An 18,540-nucleotide genomic window follows, 5' to 3' on the forward strand; every position below is an offset into this window, starting at 1 on the left:
TGGATGGACTCTACTGCACTAATGGTGCAAACGCCCTCCCATTATTAGAGTATCCAAATAGTATACCGCGTTAATTCAATTGAGAGGCAATTTTCCCATTTACTTTCGATCGATACGAGAATTTATCACGTCGCGTCGCGTTTGATAAATAGCTTCGTTCCTTTTTCCATTTTCGCGTTTTTTTCTCTTTTCTTTTTTCAATTTTTTCTAAATGTCCCAACTAAAATCAACTACTGGAAAATACGGAGAACAATAAAACTTCGCGGTTTCGGGTACTAAACAAAATCCCTGAAAATGAAAATAAATCGCGATTCGTACTCCACTTTTCGCGCATCACCCTTTCACAGCTTTCCAAGTCTGGTGGGTCTTGGGCATTGACTTTGGGTCTTTCAATCTATCATTGTGGGTCTCTGGCGGGATAGAAATTCCAGGCTGAGGGGAATGCAATGGTCCACTGAGCGAATTGCAAAAGCTTCATGGGTCTGAGAAAAGCTTCCAAGTGAATTGTGGGTGAAATTGGAGGCTGGGAGAACTGAATTGGGTCACTGAGGGTATTTCAAAGGTTACGAATGGTGAGTCGTATGAAGTATTCATCTTGTCAATCTAATTTGTATTTTATTTCAGTGTTCCATCGAAATTTTACTAAATTGTAAAATCGAACGATACAAATTCGCGACTTTCCTTGCTAAATAAAACGAAAATAAATCGTCTGGGCGTTCTTGATCGTAGAGATCAGTTCTCAAAGCCTATTGTTGCCAATATTGACGAGATGAAAAGTACCGAGAGTACTGAAATGGTTCAGGGTAGGAATAAAATCTATTTAACAATGTCCACCTGTGTGGTCTGCGTTTTTAGGGAGTTGTTTGTTCTTTCGATGATCGATTGAATATTCTTTGGATGAATATTTCGAGCTCGTATAAGAGTTCAATTTTCTTCTGTTAGAAAAAGAATTTTGCCTCGAGTTGAGTTATGAGTTTCATTATCAGAGGTTCAATTAGGTATTCCATTGCTACGATTTCAGGTAAGAAAGATATCCTAACAATTTATCCTCCTATTTCAATTTAACAATATATTTTTCTTACAGAACTTCGATATTACGATTTTAAATATGAAAATGAAATATAAATAAAAAAGATATCCTAACAGTTTACTTTCCTCGTCCAATTTAACAATATACTTTTCTTACAGAGCTTCATTGTACATTTGAATTATCGCATGTTAGCTTTAATTAATTCTAAGATAGAAAATTGTACCGAGTATGAAGTGAGCGTGAACGAGAGTGTTAATTTTAAGTAGTTGGTAAGATAAAATAAGTTAGCATAAGAGAATAGAAAATAATATTCTATTCATCCGCCGTTGGACGTCGTGGGATGCGTGCGTTTTAACTTTAAGTAATTCGTCGAAATAAAACAACTAATTTTAAGATAGGAAATTGTACTAACTCCCATGTGCGCGCTCTCTTACAGAGATACGCGACTCATTTGTAGCATAATTGATAAAATACCATCTACATTTTTACTATCGCGAAATTTATCATTTTTTAACATTCTATTAGGGAAGAGTATGAAATTTTAGAATTTGAATATGGCACTGAGAATGAAATTTTTAGAGTTTGAATATTGCATTGAAAATGAAATTTTTAGAGTTTGAATATTGCATTGAAAATGAAATTTTTAGAGTTTGAATATTGCATTGAAAATGAAATTTTTAGAGTTGGAATATTGCATTAAGAATGAGAAAATGATTAGTACCGCGATTTAAAGTGAAATATAAGACACTCGTATATCGTATCGCGAATTATTCTGAAAACACGAATTTTTGATAAAAGTATCTATTTCCTTTGCTACAAATGAGAATCGCGTATCTCTGAAGGTAGAGAGCTGCCAGTAGGGCATGTATTTTTGTCGGGTCCCTTGCGTAGTCACCTCCTCGTGGTGGGACCTGGTAATTGGTATTCTTTTCCAAAGAAAATTATCATTTTTGGAAAGGAGTACCAAGCTGAGGACTACGCGTACCTGTGGCTACTCTGATCCTCATGAGTACAGAGTGAACTGCAGGTACTAGTTATACAGGGTGTCCTGTAACTCCTCGAACACCCGGAAATGGGGGTTGCTGGGGTGACTCTGAACAACTTTTTCCTTTTCAAAAATCCAGTTTGAAGCCTCGTTTTTGAATTATTAACGAAAAACACTGGCCAATTACAGCGCGCGTAGAGCCGCTCATCCTCGAATGTCCTCAGTGCAACACAACTCAACACTTTCGGGCACACTCCCCTACACAGTGGCAGCACAGTAAATCATGGAACGTACAATGAGATTCTCGCGTAATGACCAATCTACAGTGAACATTGGGTAATTCTTATCATTTCTGAAAAATTCTCATTTTCGAAAATGATATTAGCAAGTAAGCTAAGTTGTAAGCTAACATATAAATTGAATCTAAGCTATGATTAAAAGCTATGAGCATGTTGAATTTATTTTATTCTACAGTAGACTCCCGTATAACGAGAATTCCTATAACGGGCCAAAGATACCGCGACTACCCTTACAACGCGCTGAACAATAAAATACAAGAATTGCCTGCATTTAAAAATTAAATCTGCATTAGTTGAGCATTATACTATTTTCTTAAATCGTTACCAACTTCTTCTGTTTCATAATTGCTTCTGCTTTTTTACGATTGTTTGCTCATTACATACATTAAAAATGAATATGTTTTTCTAAACCAACAGCGTATGTATGTATGTCACTTACTATTTGATAAAACATAGAAAATAAATGTTGGCATTGCAATAATCATTCCAAACATCTTACTTTAGATTACTCCGATTATAAGAGAAATATTCTCGTACAGCACGATTTCCTATAACGCGAATTCATACAACGCGCATTTAACCGCGTTATACGAGAGTCTACTGTACATTTATTTGAAATAATTCATAAGATACAATAAGTTAGAAAATCATTTACTTCATAAAGTGAAATAAATTACCATAAGACAATAGAAAATATTCTAAAATATCCGCCAATGAACATCATAGGATGCGTTTGTTTCAACTTTAAGTAGTTCATCAAATAAAATAAGTAACTCTAAGATAGAAAATTGTACTGAGTACCATGTGCGCTCTTTCTTACAGAGATACGTGACTAGTTTAAAAAAAAATTAATAAAATACGCAAACGGCAAATTAATAAAATACTTTCTGCTTTCTACAATAAAATCGTACGTTATAAAACATAGAACAGTGAAGTTTTCGCAAATATCGGTTCTCGATCGTCCGATTCCTTTGAGCTTTTGCATTTTGCACCTACTGTCCGACAAACCTAAAGTGAAGCCTCTGACGTCACACAGGGCCTAAAGATGGGAGATGTAGGGGAACTTGCGAATGATATTTTCAAGCGCTCGAAAAAAAATTAAGTTTACGTCGCGCAGACACCATAAACAGGCGAACAGATGCCTGCGCGACGCCAAACGATGTGCATCATGGTAAACTTTATTTTTTTATCCCATGTTCCCAAAATTTCTCTATTATTTCGATAAGCTTATTTTACAGGTTAAAATTCAAGCAATCCAGTGGTATTTCTTCAAAATTATTCTACGAGTGAGAACAGTGTCAAATTAGCAATTGAAACTTTAGCAGCGATTGTTGCTATGTTTATTGCTATGAAATGAGCCCAAGATCGAAATATTATCTTTAAACAAAGCCGAAATATTACGGTTAAAGTGACGACATGTCGTCTGATTTTGTCAAATTTTTCAAAATTTTAATATTAAACAGTAGCTGTTTGATGGCTTTTATTGGCTGTCGGTCTGCGGTGGCACGCTATTTTTCATTGCAGCCAGAAATTTTGTAGCTCCTTAAGCAATTTTTTAATGCGCCGCAATCTACTTTTATTATTCAGGAATAGGAAAAAGATATTTACATTTTAGTATTCTAACTGTTAAAAAATATTAATACATTTCCTGAGGCTTCCTTTACAATTACAATTTATTGTGTATGAGTCGCTTAAAAATTAACGTCTGCGCTATTAAATATGTCTTACGCGTCAACGTAGGTAAGAGGACAAGGCGACCAAATAATTTTTAGTTTTCCGTTCTTTTATCAGCGTATTACATTATCGACAGCTGACTTAAATTCGTTTGTCTAAACCATTTACCTACAACGCAACTTCCCCTCAAGGGCCTGCAGTGTAAGACCCAAGAGTAGTGGGAATTACCTGAACCGCCTATTTTGCCTCCATTTTGCTAAGCTGTGACGTCAGAGGCTTCACTTTACGTTTGTCGGACAGTACATCACCCTATTTTACCTATTTAATATCTTGCAAACACTTCAACATAGTACACTAAAATTTCACACAAGTTGGTTTCTCACGTCTACCAATAAACGCGCTAAGTTCGAAAAGAATCAACGACACAATGGCAGAAAGTGTGAAAATTTCGAAAACAACCCTCTTTCACCATCCACAAATTCTAACCCAAAAATCCCCAAACAACTCACCTCGATTTCAAATGCAAAATCTTATCACTCTAATTACACTCTCATTATCTAGATTCCGAAGTCTCGAACGCAATCGTATATTTCTCCGGGAGAAATAAATTCCGTGAAAAACAGCGGCAACAACACCGTCTAAAATGCAAAAACCAGTTCTGATAGCGGCTGATGTACGAGAATGAACGACGAGAAGCAAAGGCAAAAGGGAAAAGAGAGGAAAAAAATGGAACCACCCTGTGAAACTAATTTTGCGCGGGCTACGTGGCTTTGCAAGCAAATGCTCGAGGGTGTTAACACGAACCGTGGGATAAAATTGAATTTAGTGGCTCTCCCCCGAAGCGCAGCGTCTCTGTAGCGACATGATACCGCGTTAGGCGAATTAAAAGCGGCGTGTTTCTTTCACACCGCAGTTTATCGTGTTATCGGCGACGAATGCTCGTGTGGTGAAGCTCGACGACATCAAACACATCAATCTTCGCTTTTGACGGTGGCGGAGAGACAGGAGTGCGAGGTGGGCGGTGTTCAGATGCTCCGTTCTGAGCGTAATCCCGCTGGATTATTCCCTTACGAGGCTGTGAGTGACAGAAGATTCAGGGAATTGAAAGGGGAACTGGTCGATCCGTCTTTTTTTCCTTCTTTCTATTTTTTTTTTTTTTTTGACAAACGAATCTCCTTTTTTATCGGAGAAACGGGACATTCCGGTTTTTCTTGCTAACGATTGCCGGGGATTAACGAGGACTTCTACTGGTGCATTTTTGCTACTGGGCATTTGATTCTTGGAAAAGAATATTTCGTTAGTATTCGAAGAAAAAATCGCTGTTTAGTGTTTTTAACAGTGGCATCGTTCACGAACAGATTTTACAGAAAAAGAAAACTGAAAAATTTGCATTTGACTAATATCGTAGAATTTGATATTTGCTCTCTGATGTGAAATTAATGAATTTAGAAATGGTGAAAAATACTGTACCCGCAGAGTCCATTAGTCCAAGAAAATAAAAATTGATAGTTTTTAAGTTGTCTTGTTTAAACTGTTAGTTTTAATGAAGTATTTAATAAAGTGTTAAATACTGATCGTATTATTTGTTTAAAGAGGCTCTACTTTTGCGTCTATCTAGATTTAACCCTTCGAAAGTTTATCCCGCGTGGGATTCGGGCAAAGCGTCAAATATTTAACCCCTTAACCTATGATTTCTTTTCTAACTACGCGTATAAACGTCAGCCATTTAATATTTTAGTACTGCATCAGGTAATAAAAGCTAATCTGTTACAGATTAATTACTTTAAGGAATCCTTGATCTTATAAATTAAAACGAAAGTTAGGATTGCAATTAATTTTTTTTAGTAATATAACTATTTTTCTCACATCTTGACCGGAATCTCTACCACGAGACTGACACGTTGTTACAGGTGAAAGGGTTAACTGTTTAACTCAAGAGAGACTCTTAGGAAGAAAGTTGAAAAGGGGCGAGATATTGTTGTCATAACTACGACGTAGAGTTCTGTATCCCTTGTTTTAAAAATTACCATACCCGACGTAATTATTAAAAAAATACGTATGAAATGTACATTTCTTTTAGCGTAATTCATAATTTTATTAGACTGTCGAAGGGTTAAGGATCACAGATAGCATAATCGTGAAGAAATTCAACAGAATATTAGGTCTACCTTATACTTTACACCCTCTTTTACGCTGTATGAAACAACTGAAAATGAATCACTTTTATAGATAAAATACGGCCAATTTAATGACGATTCATTTGCTCTCTGTTCTGATATTAATGAAGTTAGAAATAAAAATTTGCATTTTTTAAGTTCTGCCACTATCAATGCCAAACAGCGAAATATGACAACTTCTTTTAGCTAGCATCTTAGAAGAAATAATTTCTTAAATATTTGTTCATCATTGTGATTGCTACTATCTTGCAAGGAGAAACATGACTCTCCAGAGGAAGATAACGATTATCGATAACGAGGCGTTCAATTTTTTCTAAAAATATTATACTTGCCCACTGTTTTGTTCCCCAATCTTTCGTTCCACTTACCATTTTACAGGTATCATTCCCTAAAGCATTTACTTGTTGTTTCGCTAATCCAAAAAAAAAAATAAACTGTCAAATGAAAAACATTTAACGGTCGTTTAATAGGAATTATCCCTTGCGAGGAGAAATTTAATGCTTTTCTGAAACGAAAAAAAGAAAAGAAAGAAAATCCCTCGTTGTGCTTTTAAGAGAAGGAAATCAGTCTAGCGGGTCAGTTTTAATAAAGAAATTTTAATCCAAATCCAACTGGTACACGCCGGACTGACGTTTACCTGATTAGCGTCCCTCTGGTGGATTTACAAGAAGAAAGTATGATAAGAAGTGGGTCATTTTTTCCCCGTCGCCCGTGACTCGTACAGAGGTGAGTTCGTGACAGGTTAATGGAAAAATATGAAAACGAATAGAACGAGGCCGAGTGTGCATCGCAAATGTATAAAGTAATTTTTGTCGTTCGCGTGATTTCACTTTCACGGTGTGTGCAACGACGACCTCGTAATTGCTTAACGTGCAATTTAAACATCGGGAACAATATGTGACTGGAAATGACGGAGAAACTGGTACTTAATGTTCTTGAGAACTTTCTTGCGGAGAAATGTGAAATGGAAATTTATTATCGCGGGGAAAGAAATAATGTGTTGCGACTTTTTGTTAACGAAATTACACAGAAAATCACTTTGGAATTTGTTTAACTGCTCGGAGAAGAAGAATGCATGGAAATATAGAAAATCAAATTCAATTTTATGGGAATTGCTGCACATTGCAATTCAAGTTGTAAATTAACGAGAAATCTTTGTAAGCAGAGTAGAAAAAATTAATTTAAAAAAATACAATAATTATGGGTTTTTTTTTAATTTTTTCTTCTTAAAGGATGTTATAGATAGTGCTATTGGACTCAATTTAGTCAAACATGTACTACTTGCTAGTTTAGCGCACTACTGCTTCAAAAAAAGGGACTAAAGAGATTTAAATTTAATTTTCTAGCTTTGCTTCGAAAGGAACATGAGAGACTCAATTCCCAGATCTAATTTATATAAAAATCTTCTCCCTTGCAATCTACATTATCATGTACTGAATTTCTTTGGCAAATTATAAGAAATCTCTCAGAAGAATTTTCAATTACCTTTTTTAAACTTTCATTTTTCCCAAAGGATTACAGATTTACCACTGTCAGCTTCAATTACTCAGAAACGTAAAGAAAAATTTTCTAAAAAATTACTGAAAAAGGACCTAGCCGAATAAGCATGGTAAAAGTGCTCTCAAACCGAATTAATCTTGGTGCATTTTGGTCCTTCTCACACTCAATTCTCCCAAACACCTGCCATTCTCCACTTCACTAAGGATCCTCCATTCCCCTCCATTTCCCTCAACGATCGCGCTTATCGTCACATGCAGCATATTAAAATCAGCCCGACCTGACGTTTCTCCTTCAACCCGGCAAGACTGCAGTTGCCATTTCTAGCTGGCGGCGCATCGAGAGGTTAATCCTTCACCGGCTGTCACCGTGAATATTAATTACAGCCAAGGACGAGCCGCAATGCTCGCCCTTTTGTACGGGACGCGTGTTCCACGGCCATTTATCAGCAATTACGAGCGACCCGCGGCAATTTCGCCACCCGTAGCCAACGTCATATTGCTTGTAATCGCGGCCACGCGATCCCTGATTCCCTTTGACTCCATTGGACACCGTGAATTATTCCTGACAGACCTTCGTTCGCTCTTTGGTGGAACTGGACCGTTTAATAGAGGCGAGAAGGAATGATTTAAAGCAATTCAAACGCCTAGTTACTCAAAGCTGATGATCAGGGTGATCTGACACACCTAAATGGTCACATGGTTGTCCTAACTCCGGGGGGCACGTTCACTGTGCAAAGGGTAATTGGCTGAAGGGATCATGGTGCTAGATCTGGAGTTATGATTAGGCGTGAATTCTTGTTCGTTTGAATAATGAGGACCTGCTTGGTCTGTTAGGTGATGGGGATTCTGTTACCGGTTGCTGTTGCTGCCATTTATTAGTGGCTGTGAGCGAACGCTCGCTAGCTAGGAAGCTAAATAGAGCTAGGTACACTAGAGTAGTCAAATGGAGGTTTAAACATGGTCCTAAAAATGATTTTTCTCACGTCTGTTTACGTAGACAAATTGATCATTCGAAAATATTTAATTCGTGTATTTGCACTATTCTTCTATCTATAGTCTCTGAAATATCAGGGCAACTTTTATCTCTTCAACGTGAAGAATTTTTGATAAAATACATAGGAGAATTACCATATACCAAAATTTCATCAAAATCAGATTTTTATGAAAATTTATATTTCTGAGAATACAGTAAAGGAAAGTAGAACTTTGGTAGGAAATTATTTCACTTACAAGGTATTATAAAAAACACTGTAATTTGGATATTTTGTATATTTTTTCGTTTTACGTGCATTCTCTGCAATATTGCACCTTTAAATTTCCTATAAATGCATGAAAATCCGCAGTCTAGTTATCACTGTGTAATTACTGGAACAAGGATCAGTTCTATTTTTTGGAAATTTGTTCAAAAAGGAATTGAACGACAATCAGATGTGAATTCTTGCTAACTATGACACTAATTCAAAAGAATTTGATTTTGCTTGCTAATCTGTGTCACTTGGCTGCCACTAGGTAGCGAATTCTTGTTACTTTAGAAGATCATGACATAGTACATACTCTCAAGTAACAATAAGAAGGATTCAATTAAAATTACCGATATCCCCCATCCATTAGTCTCTGAAAATAGTTAGAAACTCAATTACGAGATGCACAACTCGAAGAATTTTCTAGCGTACCTGCCAATCGCCACTGACATCCCACCTAATTATAAGTGAGATTTCTAATCAACTTAAGCCACGAATATCCACCTGATCATCCAACCAAAGAGGATTCAATTACAGTATCCAGTGTCTCTGATCCATTAATCCACAAAACACGACTGGAATCTCAATTAGGTGTTACTGCTAACTATCAGATCCCCTAAGCAAAGAACATTGACCTCTAATTGGACTTTAGACCAACTTCCCGACTCTTACGAACTCCAAGCCTCTTAAACTGAGCTCCTAGATCAACATCAGGCCATCTGAGAGAAGCCCCAGGACACGCAGCCCGAAAGAAGAGGGCCATAAGAGTAGCGTGAAGTTTTATTTTCATGCCTGGACTGAAGTTCTGGATCAACAGAGAGCCACCGTCAGAAATAGTGGAGAAGAAGAGTCAGTCGGAACTGTTTAATCAGGGCGAAAAGGGCCGGGCAGCTGATTTATGGAGGGTTGCTTTTTGAGGATCCTCGCAAGAAAGATATATTATATGTATGAGTATCCCGTGACCTGGAATCGTGTACACGATTTTTACTCCCCCAGCGTGACGACAATGACAAATTACCGCGAAAGTTGTCTTTTAATCCGACCAGAATTCCCCCCCTGTAAGCTCGAATATCCTCTGAAATGGTCATTCTATCAAGGAATCTCTTAAAACGACGCATTCAGCGTTTACTGTCGTGAATTTGAGCAAGCAGTTCAACGTTTCTACCGACAGAACGAAGCATTGAGATGGATTTTAGAGACGTACCATCATCAATTTCTCGTACTCCTCCTCGATCACGGTGCCATTGTAGTATCGACTGGTCGATTTCGTGTCTGGGTAGTAGAAGCCTCGCTTGCAGACGCATCGGTAGCTCCCCCGACGAAATCCCAAGCCTGGAATGGCGATACACTGGAATCAAAGGTGTTAATTGAGTGTCCATCAATGGGAGACGATTTTTTGAGAGAGAAAAATGGTAAGTGAGAAGGAAAATTTGTTTTCACGTCGCTGATGTTGCGAATGAGATTTTATTCGAGAGAGTTGTTAGGTATCATTGAGAATACTATTAGTTTCTCATTTGAAGCTCAATTAGAAACTGGAAAGTGGCAGTCTTGTTTAAGAAAACACTAATAAGTAATATTTAAAAAGTAAGTAAAATAATATCAGTAAAATAACACACTTTTCACGAAGATTTATAATTCACTTTTAAATTTAAACAAAAATACCAGTAGAATTTTTTATGAATTGTATGATCGTCAGAGAAAAGGTAAAGAAAATGGTAAAAAGGAATATTTAATTACCGATAGGACTAAGAGGTCTCGTCGATAGCAGTTTTGTACGAAAAATTAAGAAAGCTAATCTACATTATCGAGAATTTCTCCTGTCTGGGATTAATCAAATTTGAGAAATTGTAAAAATGGCACCGAGAAGTGCACTGACCTCGGTTGTCCGCTTCTTGCACTTGTCACTGGCTGCGAAAATGTTCAATTGCGTGGATCCTGGAGGCAAAGGGCACTGATCTATGTCCAGTCTACGTAGATCAATATCTATCCCACTCGTACCTCTGAAAACAAAAAAAAAATTGTTCTCGTTTAAACCTAGCAGTTACCATTTTGTAACAGTTGTACGTCATTTGCATCCTATTCGGTGGTTCGTAAAACGATTCTGCTATGAAAGAAGACCGAGAATAAATATGAAAATGGAGATCAAAGGAGTTATGCAAAGACAAAAAAAGAAATGTTACTTTGCGAATGAAGCAGTAATGCAAGGTAAATTGAGTTATATCGTTGGTAAATTGCACCAGAAACGTCAATAAGTGGCTGATTTGATCTAAGGGTGAAATGGAGGGAGGTTGCGATGCACCGGAGTAAACTGATTGGTGATTTTAGAAAAGGAAACATCACCAATCAGGGTGTTTTTAGGAAAATGGGAGTCTTCGTCGAGGAAAACCGCGGAGACTCCAGCAGAAACACTTCGCATCCAGAGAGAAACACTTTGCAGTAGACTCTATACCTCGAATTAGTTGTAGAACATAGAACTGAAAATAAAAACTGGTCCTTCGTAGCCTTAGACCATTAGTCGGCACACACGTGCAAAAACCGGCAACGCTTGAACGATCGAAAGATCAACCGCAAGCCCCAACAATGTCTGACCTGTAACGGGCCAAAGGCAACTGGTAATTGGTTGAAATTCATATTCCCGCGAGAACAGGTTTACCCCCCATTGAAATTTCTGGCCGTGGCCAATATAATGGGCGGTGGTGTCAAACAGTGAAGTATGGCACACGTAAAGCTATCGATCGTGGCATCAATTTATTATGCAATAAAGCCTGGTTAACGTCTCTTCCGGGTGCATGCTTTCTCTTGCCGGAACGATAATGTCTCTTGGCTGATGTACGTTCAGATATCATTGTTTATGGCTTAAATCTAGTGAAACCATTTCGACGCCTTCGTGTTCTTTTTTGTTGTATTTTAACATACAGTACGAACGTTGTTAAGTGAGTAGAAAAAGTATATTTAAGGGGTCCTCTTACTGTGACGGATGAAAAAGCTTAATATTTCGGAAATTTAAAAGAAAGATAGTGCTACACGTATCCTTTTGCAAATTTGTATATTTATTCTATCACCTTTTAAGAACACAAAAATATTTTTTATAAGTGAAAATATACATCTGTTGTAAAGAAGGACCATCGTGAAGAGAGCGCCTTGAAAAATATCCTTCCCGATGGCTGACATGATATCAGACGAAAGGACCATCGTGAAGAGAGCGCCTTGAAAAATATCTTTCCCGATGGCTGACATGATATCAGACGTTGTACTTATCCAAAATACAGAATGCAAACATATTCTTAATCTGTAGACGTGTGGCTATCGTCTGAACTAGAATATTAAAAAAATATTGAGAAATAAAGAAATGACAAGGTTTCAAAAATTGCTTTCGATTTTAGCAAAAAATGATGGTTTTTTTGACCGCAAAGGCTGAATTTTGAAAATATTTGCACAATTCTAGTTCAAGCGATAAAGCAACATCTACCGAATATACCTGACATATTTGAAGTGGATCGGACTTCTGGTTTTTTGGTAATCATGTCAGCCAGTTTGAAAAATGCTGTTTCGAGAAAAACGCGTTTAAAGTTTTAACTACAGTTTAAGACTACATAAAACCGCTTCCTTCGAAGGCATATATCTCTGCCAATTTTGAGAATTAAGCTTTAAAACTTCGTGGACATATTCTCGAGATGTTAAACTATAAGAAAATGCAGAAAAAAAAATTGATTTTTTCAATCCGTCACAGTAGGAAGACCCCTTAAATGTACTTATTATGGGCAAAATGTTGTCCCCTATACCGTTTTGACATTTCTATGTAAAAAACATAAATTGACAGATGCATGTGTGAGGGAAAATAAAATATGAAATTCTGAATTAATAATCAATTAATAATCAGGTATCGTTATTGTTGTACAGATAATGCTTTGCAATATTTTCAGACCTCAAATTGGCCATTTTTAACGTCTGAACATGTTGTACATCCGATATGTAGGATTTAAAAAAATTGTGGACACAGTATCTGCTCCACATGGCGGAGTTATTGGTACCATTTTCTCATTTTTACTTTGACGACAGGAATTCGAAGAGAATATACCAGATATGGACGTCATAAAAAATACAAGATTAGCTTCAGGATGCTCGTTAACGTGTTTTCATTATCCCCGGTGTTCCTATCGCAACTAATAACGTTCTCGTCAGTGTCATGTCTGGCCTTGTTGTAACTGTAACGAATATTGCTGCTTGCATTGCACCGCTGCAACTCGTGTCTTGTCATTAGCGACACAGAGCACGTACTTCCACGCGTGTTTCGTGATCCTCCTGCGTGCTACAACAGGTATTCCATTTGAACAGGTGTATCGTGTTTCTACGAGCTGTTTCATAGCCCAAAAAACCAGTAAAATGCCATCCGCAAACCTCCAAACTACTTCCTCAACAATACTCATTTTCTACTTCTATTCTATAAGTTCACTATCAATTTCTTTCTGTACCTCAGACTAATTTTTAACATCCAATTTCACAGTGTAGAACGACATTACAGAACACTGTTATATACAGGGTGTCTGTTTTATCTCAATACAGCGAAATATCTTTTAAAGAATTGATGTTAAGAAAAAAATGTTTTAACAAAAGTTGTTTGGCACGAGGGGGAAAATTATGTGGTATAAATATTTTTTTTTGTACCAGGTATGGTGGGGTTGATTTCAAAGTCAGTTTAATTTTTTTAAATAGAATGCTATATTTTTTTATACATAATATGATAGTGTATGTTAAGACGAGTCCAACGAGATGCGAACAAAGACATTTCCTGTCATGGAAGGTCGTAAAATTGCGAAAAACCGGGAACAGGACCACCATACGTTCCTCACTGTCGCGTGTGTCTGTTTTATCAAAGGAAATGACTTTGTTCGCACCTCGTTGGATTCGTCTTAACATACACTATCATATTATGTAAAAAAGTATAGCATTCCATTTAAAAAACTTAAACTGACTTTAAAATCTCCCCCACCATACCCGGTACAAAAAAAGTATTTACACCACATAACGTCTCCCTCCATACTAAACAACTTTTGTTAAAACATTTTTTTCCTAACATCACACAGATATAAAACAGACACCCTGTATTTGTATCTTTCGTATAACTAAAAGAACAAAATGTCAGTCCTTTAAATCTTAAGTTTATATGATATGTTACAAAGCATTTACAGAAGGAAATTTAAACATGGACTGATCTTAGCCGGACAAAATGATAGGATAATAACACAAAATTTTAATTGCTTTAGGAATCAGGTTTTGTTGAATGTTATATTGATCTTTCATGAGATGTCCTTAATAGTCGGTTTGGAATTATTTTGTATAATTTTTTTAATATATTTCCATTCTTGTAGAGTAAAATGAAAATAAGAAATAAAAAGAATCGAGAATGGAACACTGTCTAATAAAAAATTGACCCAAAGGCGCTTGACACCAGGCAACCCATCGTACACCACAGGGTTGTAATTATCGTATACGTCAAAAGTAATACCAAAAATGCGTCACAACATCTATAGTATAAATGAATATTTCTGCATCATCCTTTGATAATCATTACGCCCACGTTTACCGATCCAATCTTCCAATATCTCGCGCAATGGTTCGTTGCCTGCAATCAGGCGCCTTTGGGCCAATTTCAAAAAACCACTTCCAACTAATCTAAATTTTATTATTCTCCAATCTGGTTTCAATTTTTCACAAGGAGAATACCTTTGAAAATATCTGCCACCCCTTTGTATTAGTCCCAATTATTACCGTCACGATCCTCCTATTACAATTAAGTTCTCGTTCAGGGGAGGAATTAACGGAGAATTTCTCGCGCAGCGTCGAAACAATACCCAATCCCGATTCGTTCATTTATTCCCGGCGTAATCCTGGGTGGCGAGCGACCCGTTCAATTGCTCGCAACCGAACACGATCCCGGTAGAATCTCGAATATATTCGTTTATGCAGAACGAAAGGCGGCATGAACATTCGAGCCAATTATCGATATTGCCCGCGAGATCGAAACGTGGAAATGTTACGCGGAGAACGAGGGACATTCTGAGACGGGACGCGGGGACGATCGAGCGCACGCCTGTAATAGAAATAAATAAATAGGAAAAGGAGCAAGAATAAATGAAGAATAACAGCATCGCAGGATGAAACTTTTGAACTATTAGCAGGGGGGAGTTCAATGTGATAGCGCGAGAAATAAGGAATTTTTAACAATATTTTTGGCTAGACTAGTAAAGATATCGTGACACTTCTGTTTCTGATAGAAAGGGACATCTTTAGAGTGTAACGAAACATTTTTGTTCGATGTAATTCTTAATATTGTTAGTGTAAATAGTTGTAAGTAACTGTAGCAAATAGAAAATATGCGAGGCAAAGGAAATAAAAGATTGACGAAGAGATAAATCTGAAGATATAAATGAGGAGAAAAATGATTGTAACGTTTACACAGGGTGTGTAATTTCGCCCCTTGAACCTAATTTACGATTAATCAGCCATCGTCACGCTTTGTCTCTCTCCTATTCAATGAAAGCGTCTAATCCTTACGACGAGCTGCATCTTGGGAACCAGGGCTGAGGGTAATTTCCGCGCGCTTGCGTTTCCGGCGGAAGATAACAAAAGGAATTGTTTGTGACGCGTCTGGCCGTAAAATATTCGCTATAGTGGCAAAGGGAAAGAAAGAAAAACATGAATAGACGCGCGAAGATACTCCCGACAGTATGCCTTCTACTCTTTCGATCGTCGTCACCTTCAGCTAAATTGCGAAAACATAACAAGAAATGGAGAAGAAAAGAGTGGAAGAGAAAGATTGGCTGCACAGGAACTTACCGCCTTAGCCACACCTGTTTGTCTCGTCAAAAATAAGTTCGCACCGCTTGCAAGACATTCTGCACTACTTCTCGGACCATACACGAACCTGTGTTTCTAATGTCTGATAATCCATTGATTTTTACTTCTGCTGGATGATTACACGTAGGCTCGTACCACTGTTACATCATCAGATGTGCGCTTCGGTCACTTATTTGAGCGTATGCAAGTCTATACGAGCTGTCCTGTTACTGTCTGACTATATGTTAGCATGTACTACTACTATTACTACATTACCATATATGCGTACCACTTGTGTGACAATGTACGAACACTTGCTACAACTCTCAGAGCATATTGAAACCTGTACAGGCTTGTCTCTGTATTTTTTGACTGGTACCACTACTGTTTCTAATTTACGATGCTATAGTACTATTGTCTGACCATATGTAGACCAATATTACTAGTGTGCAAACACTCGTGAGCACTGTTCTACCTGTTTCACATGAAACGATCAGATATTACTACTGCTTCACCATACACGAACCTATACTACTACTGCAGGATCATATATAAACCCACACTACTGTTAACAGAACATACATTGACCTATACCACTAGAACTTGGATTTTCGGACTTTGCATTGCTACTGTCCAAACAAATACGGACTTACACCACTACTGTGCGGCCTCTCACAGTTGCTACTCTACTTATTTGACTTGAAATCGTCAGATATTATTCCTGTCTGACGATATGTTGATCTCCACCACTATTATCAGGCCACACAAGTCTCTCCAATAAATCCATATGACCATACGTGGATCTACATTACTATTGGCTCGCTACAGAGATCTATATCATTTGCCCGAACGTACATCAATCTGCACCATGGCCGTCTAACCAAGAATTGGTTTCCTCTTCTGATTTCACCATCGACGACGATAAATTCACTCGTTCGCGGTTCGTACTACACAGCACGCCATCCAATGACATTGAACGTCTTCGATCAGCAATATTTTAAGCCCGTCAATGGAGCCCCGATGCACAGCGTATCGCATCCTCGCGATCGTAAATCGGATTTGAACCGTCGTCGCCGAAGGACATTGTTCGTCTCCCGTTGCCATGACAGTATAAATCAAGCGTACAGAGAGCGAGAGAGAGAGAGAGAGAGAGATTTACGATGTTGTCGTTTCCACCGTAAAATAATGTCGTTCGTTTCCCAAGCCTTTTCGACGAGCACTTCCGGTTCACGATATACGTGAACACAGCAGGGAGTTGCAGTTGCCCTTCGAGTGACGTGCAACGATGAAAAATGCGACCATTAACGTCGCATTAACCGAGTTACGAGCTTGACAATGCCACGGAAACCGCGACAGATTCCTACCTTTCAAAGTCTCCCTTGTTTGCATACTCCTGCGGGAAATATAATGAAGCGTGCGCCTGAGGGAGGATGAGGGGTCGATGGGACAGTTTAAGTGGATTACGGGCATTGAATCGAATGTCACATCGACCAAAACTGGCTGGAATAATGAAATGATAAGCCCATGAAAAAATATCTGACCGACTCTATTGTGGATAAATCATGAATTAAACATGTATTTAATTATTTTGCATTATACATGGAAAGAGAAGAGGACGTTCGAGGAATGTTTCAATTCGTTATTATAGAGTGTGTCTGAAAACTACGCAATTTTAATTTTTCACGCCTATATGGTTGTTATGGGGTTTTCATAAAGTCCTAGGCAAGAAATTGCGCATCGCTCGATGTGAAGATATAATATTACAATTAGTGTCAGCCGTCCTAAGAAGGATTCAGAGTACCCAAGCTTGTGCTTATACCTCTATTAGGCCAGTTTCTACTCTCTATCGAAGCCACCAACCGACAGAACAAGCCGGAGAATGAGCGAGGACGCCCGACCATGCCTGAATCCCAACTTGGCGGTAAGGATTTTTGCTCTTGGACTTTTTCAATTTCTAGACGTTAGTAAGGATGGAACTAACGTCTGTGTGAAATTTCAGCCCGAAAAAACCAGCAGCACGGCTTCCAGAGACGGACGTGGAGCGGCACCCATCTTCTCACGGTCGTCGCCCAGTGCGTCTTGACTTCGGTGATCGAACGGGAACCGGTAGATATAATATTACAACGATAATACGAGCGCCAAAATTAAAATTGAGAATTTTTACTTGGTTATTTCGAGAAAATTATAAATAATGCGGCAGAATTTTCCGCCGTATGCACAAAAATATACCACCACTGAAATTATTAAACAAAATTAAAATTTCATCAACTGAATACAGCATCGTGCCTTTCGCGTCGAAAAATATTTAAATTCTCCTTTACAACCTTACGAAAAACTAATTAAAATCGACCGTGTTTAGCGAGTTGCTCGTCATCAGGCGCCGAAGTTTCGCATCTTTTAATTCTCATTACTCGGAAACGAAACGAAATTGGACACGGGTTCGTTCGACGAAAAATCTTCCTCTCTCTCTCTCTTCGCACGATAAAGTCATACTTCACAAAGTCATTGTAGACATATTTGGTGGGGTGTAAACTGTTCGCGAAGCTAACCTTATCAGCGAAGTTTCGACGCACTCGAAACAAGTTCCTACAGCTGTCGGAGCGAGGGCAACAGAAATGCCAATAATTCAAAGAGGAATGCACGACGGTGTTCTTGAAAGCCTTTATCCCTCACGTCAATCTGCCATAAGCTGTTTGCGACCGGAGACACTCGCCACCCATCCGATCGAGCTTCATACGTGCACTTTACCAACTTCAATGAATGCTACATCGATCTAAGCTTTCCTTTAACGCCACACA

General features: G+C 38.0%; 1 protein-coding gene across 1 annotated transcript in view; it reads right to left on the minus strand.

The window, feature by feature from the left end:
• LOC108580263 (probable G-protein coupled receptor 158) overlaps window positions 1-18,540 on the minus strand; it is a 199,729-nt gene that overhangs the window by 103,999 nt on the left and 77,190 nt on the right. The window contains 2 exon segments of the mRNA XM_017943973.1: window positions 10,110-10,253; window positions 10,782-10,905. Of these exon segments, the coding sequence (XP_017799462.1) occupies window positions 10,110-10,253; window positions 10,782-10,905 (268 nt within the window).

The sequence above is a fragment of the Habropoda laboriosa genome, unplaced genomic scaffold (assembly GCF_001263275.1).
Source record: "Habropoda laboriosa isolate 0110345459 unplaced genomic scaffold, ASM126327v1 scaffold9, whole genome shotgun sequence".
NCBI lineage: Eukaryota > Metazoa > Arthropoda > Insecta > Hymenoptera > Apidae > Habropoda > Habropoda laboriosa.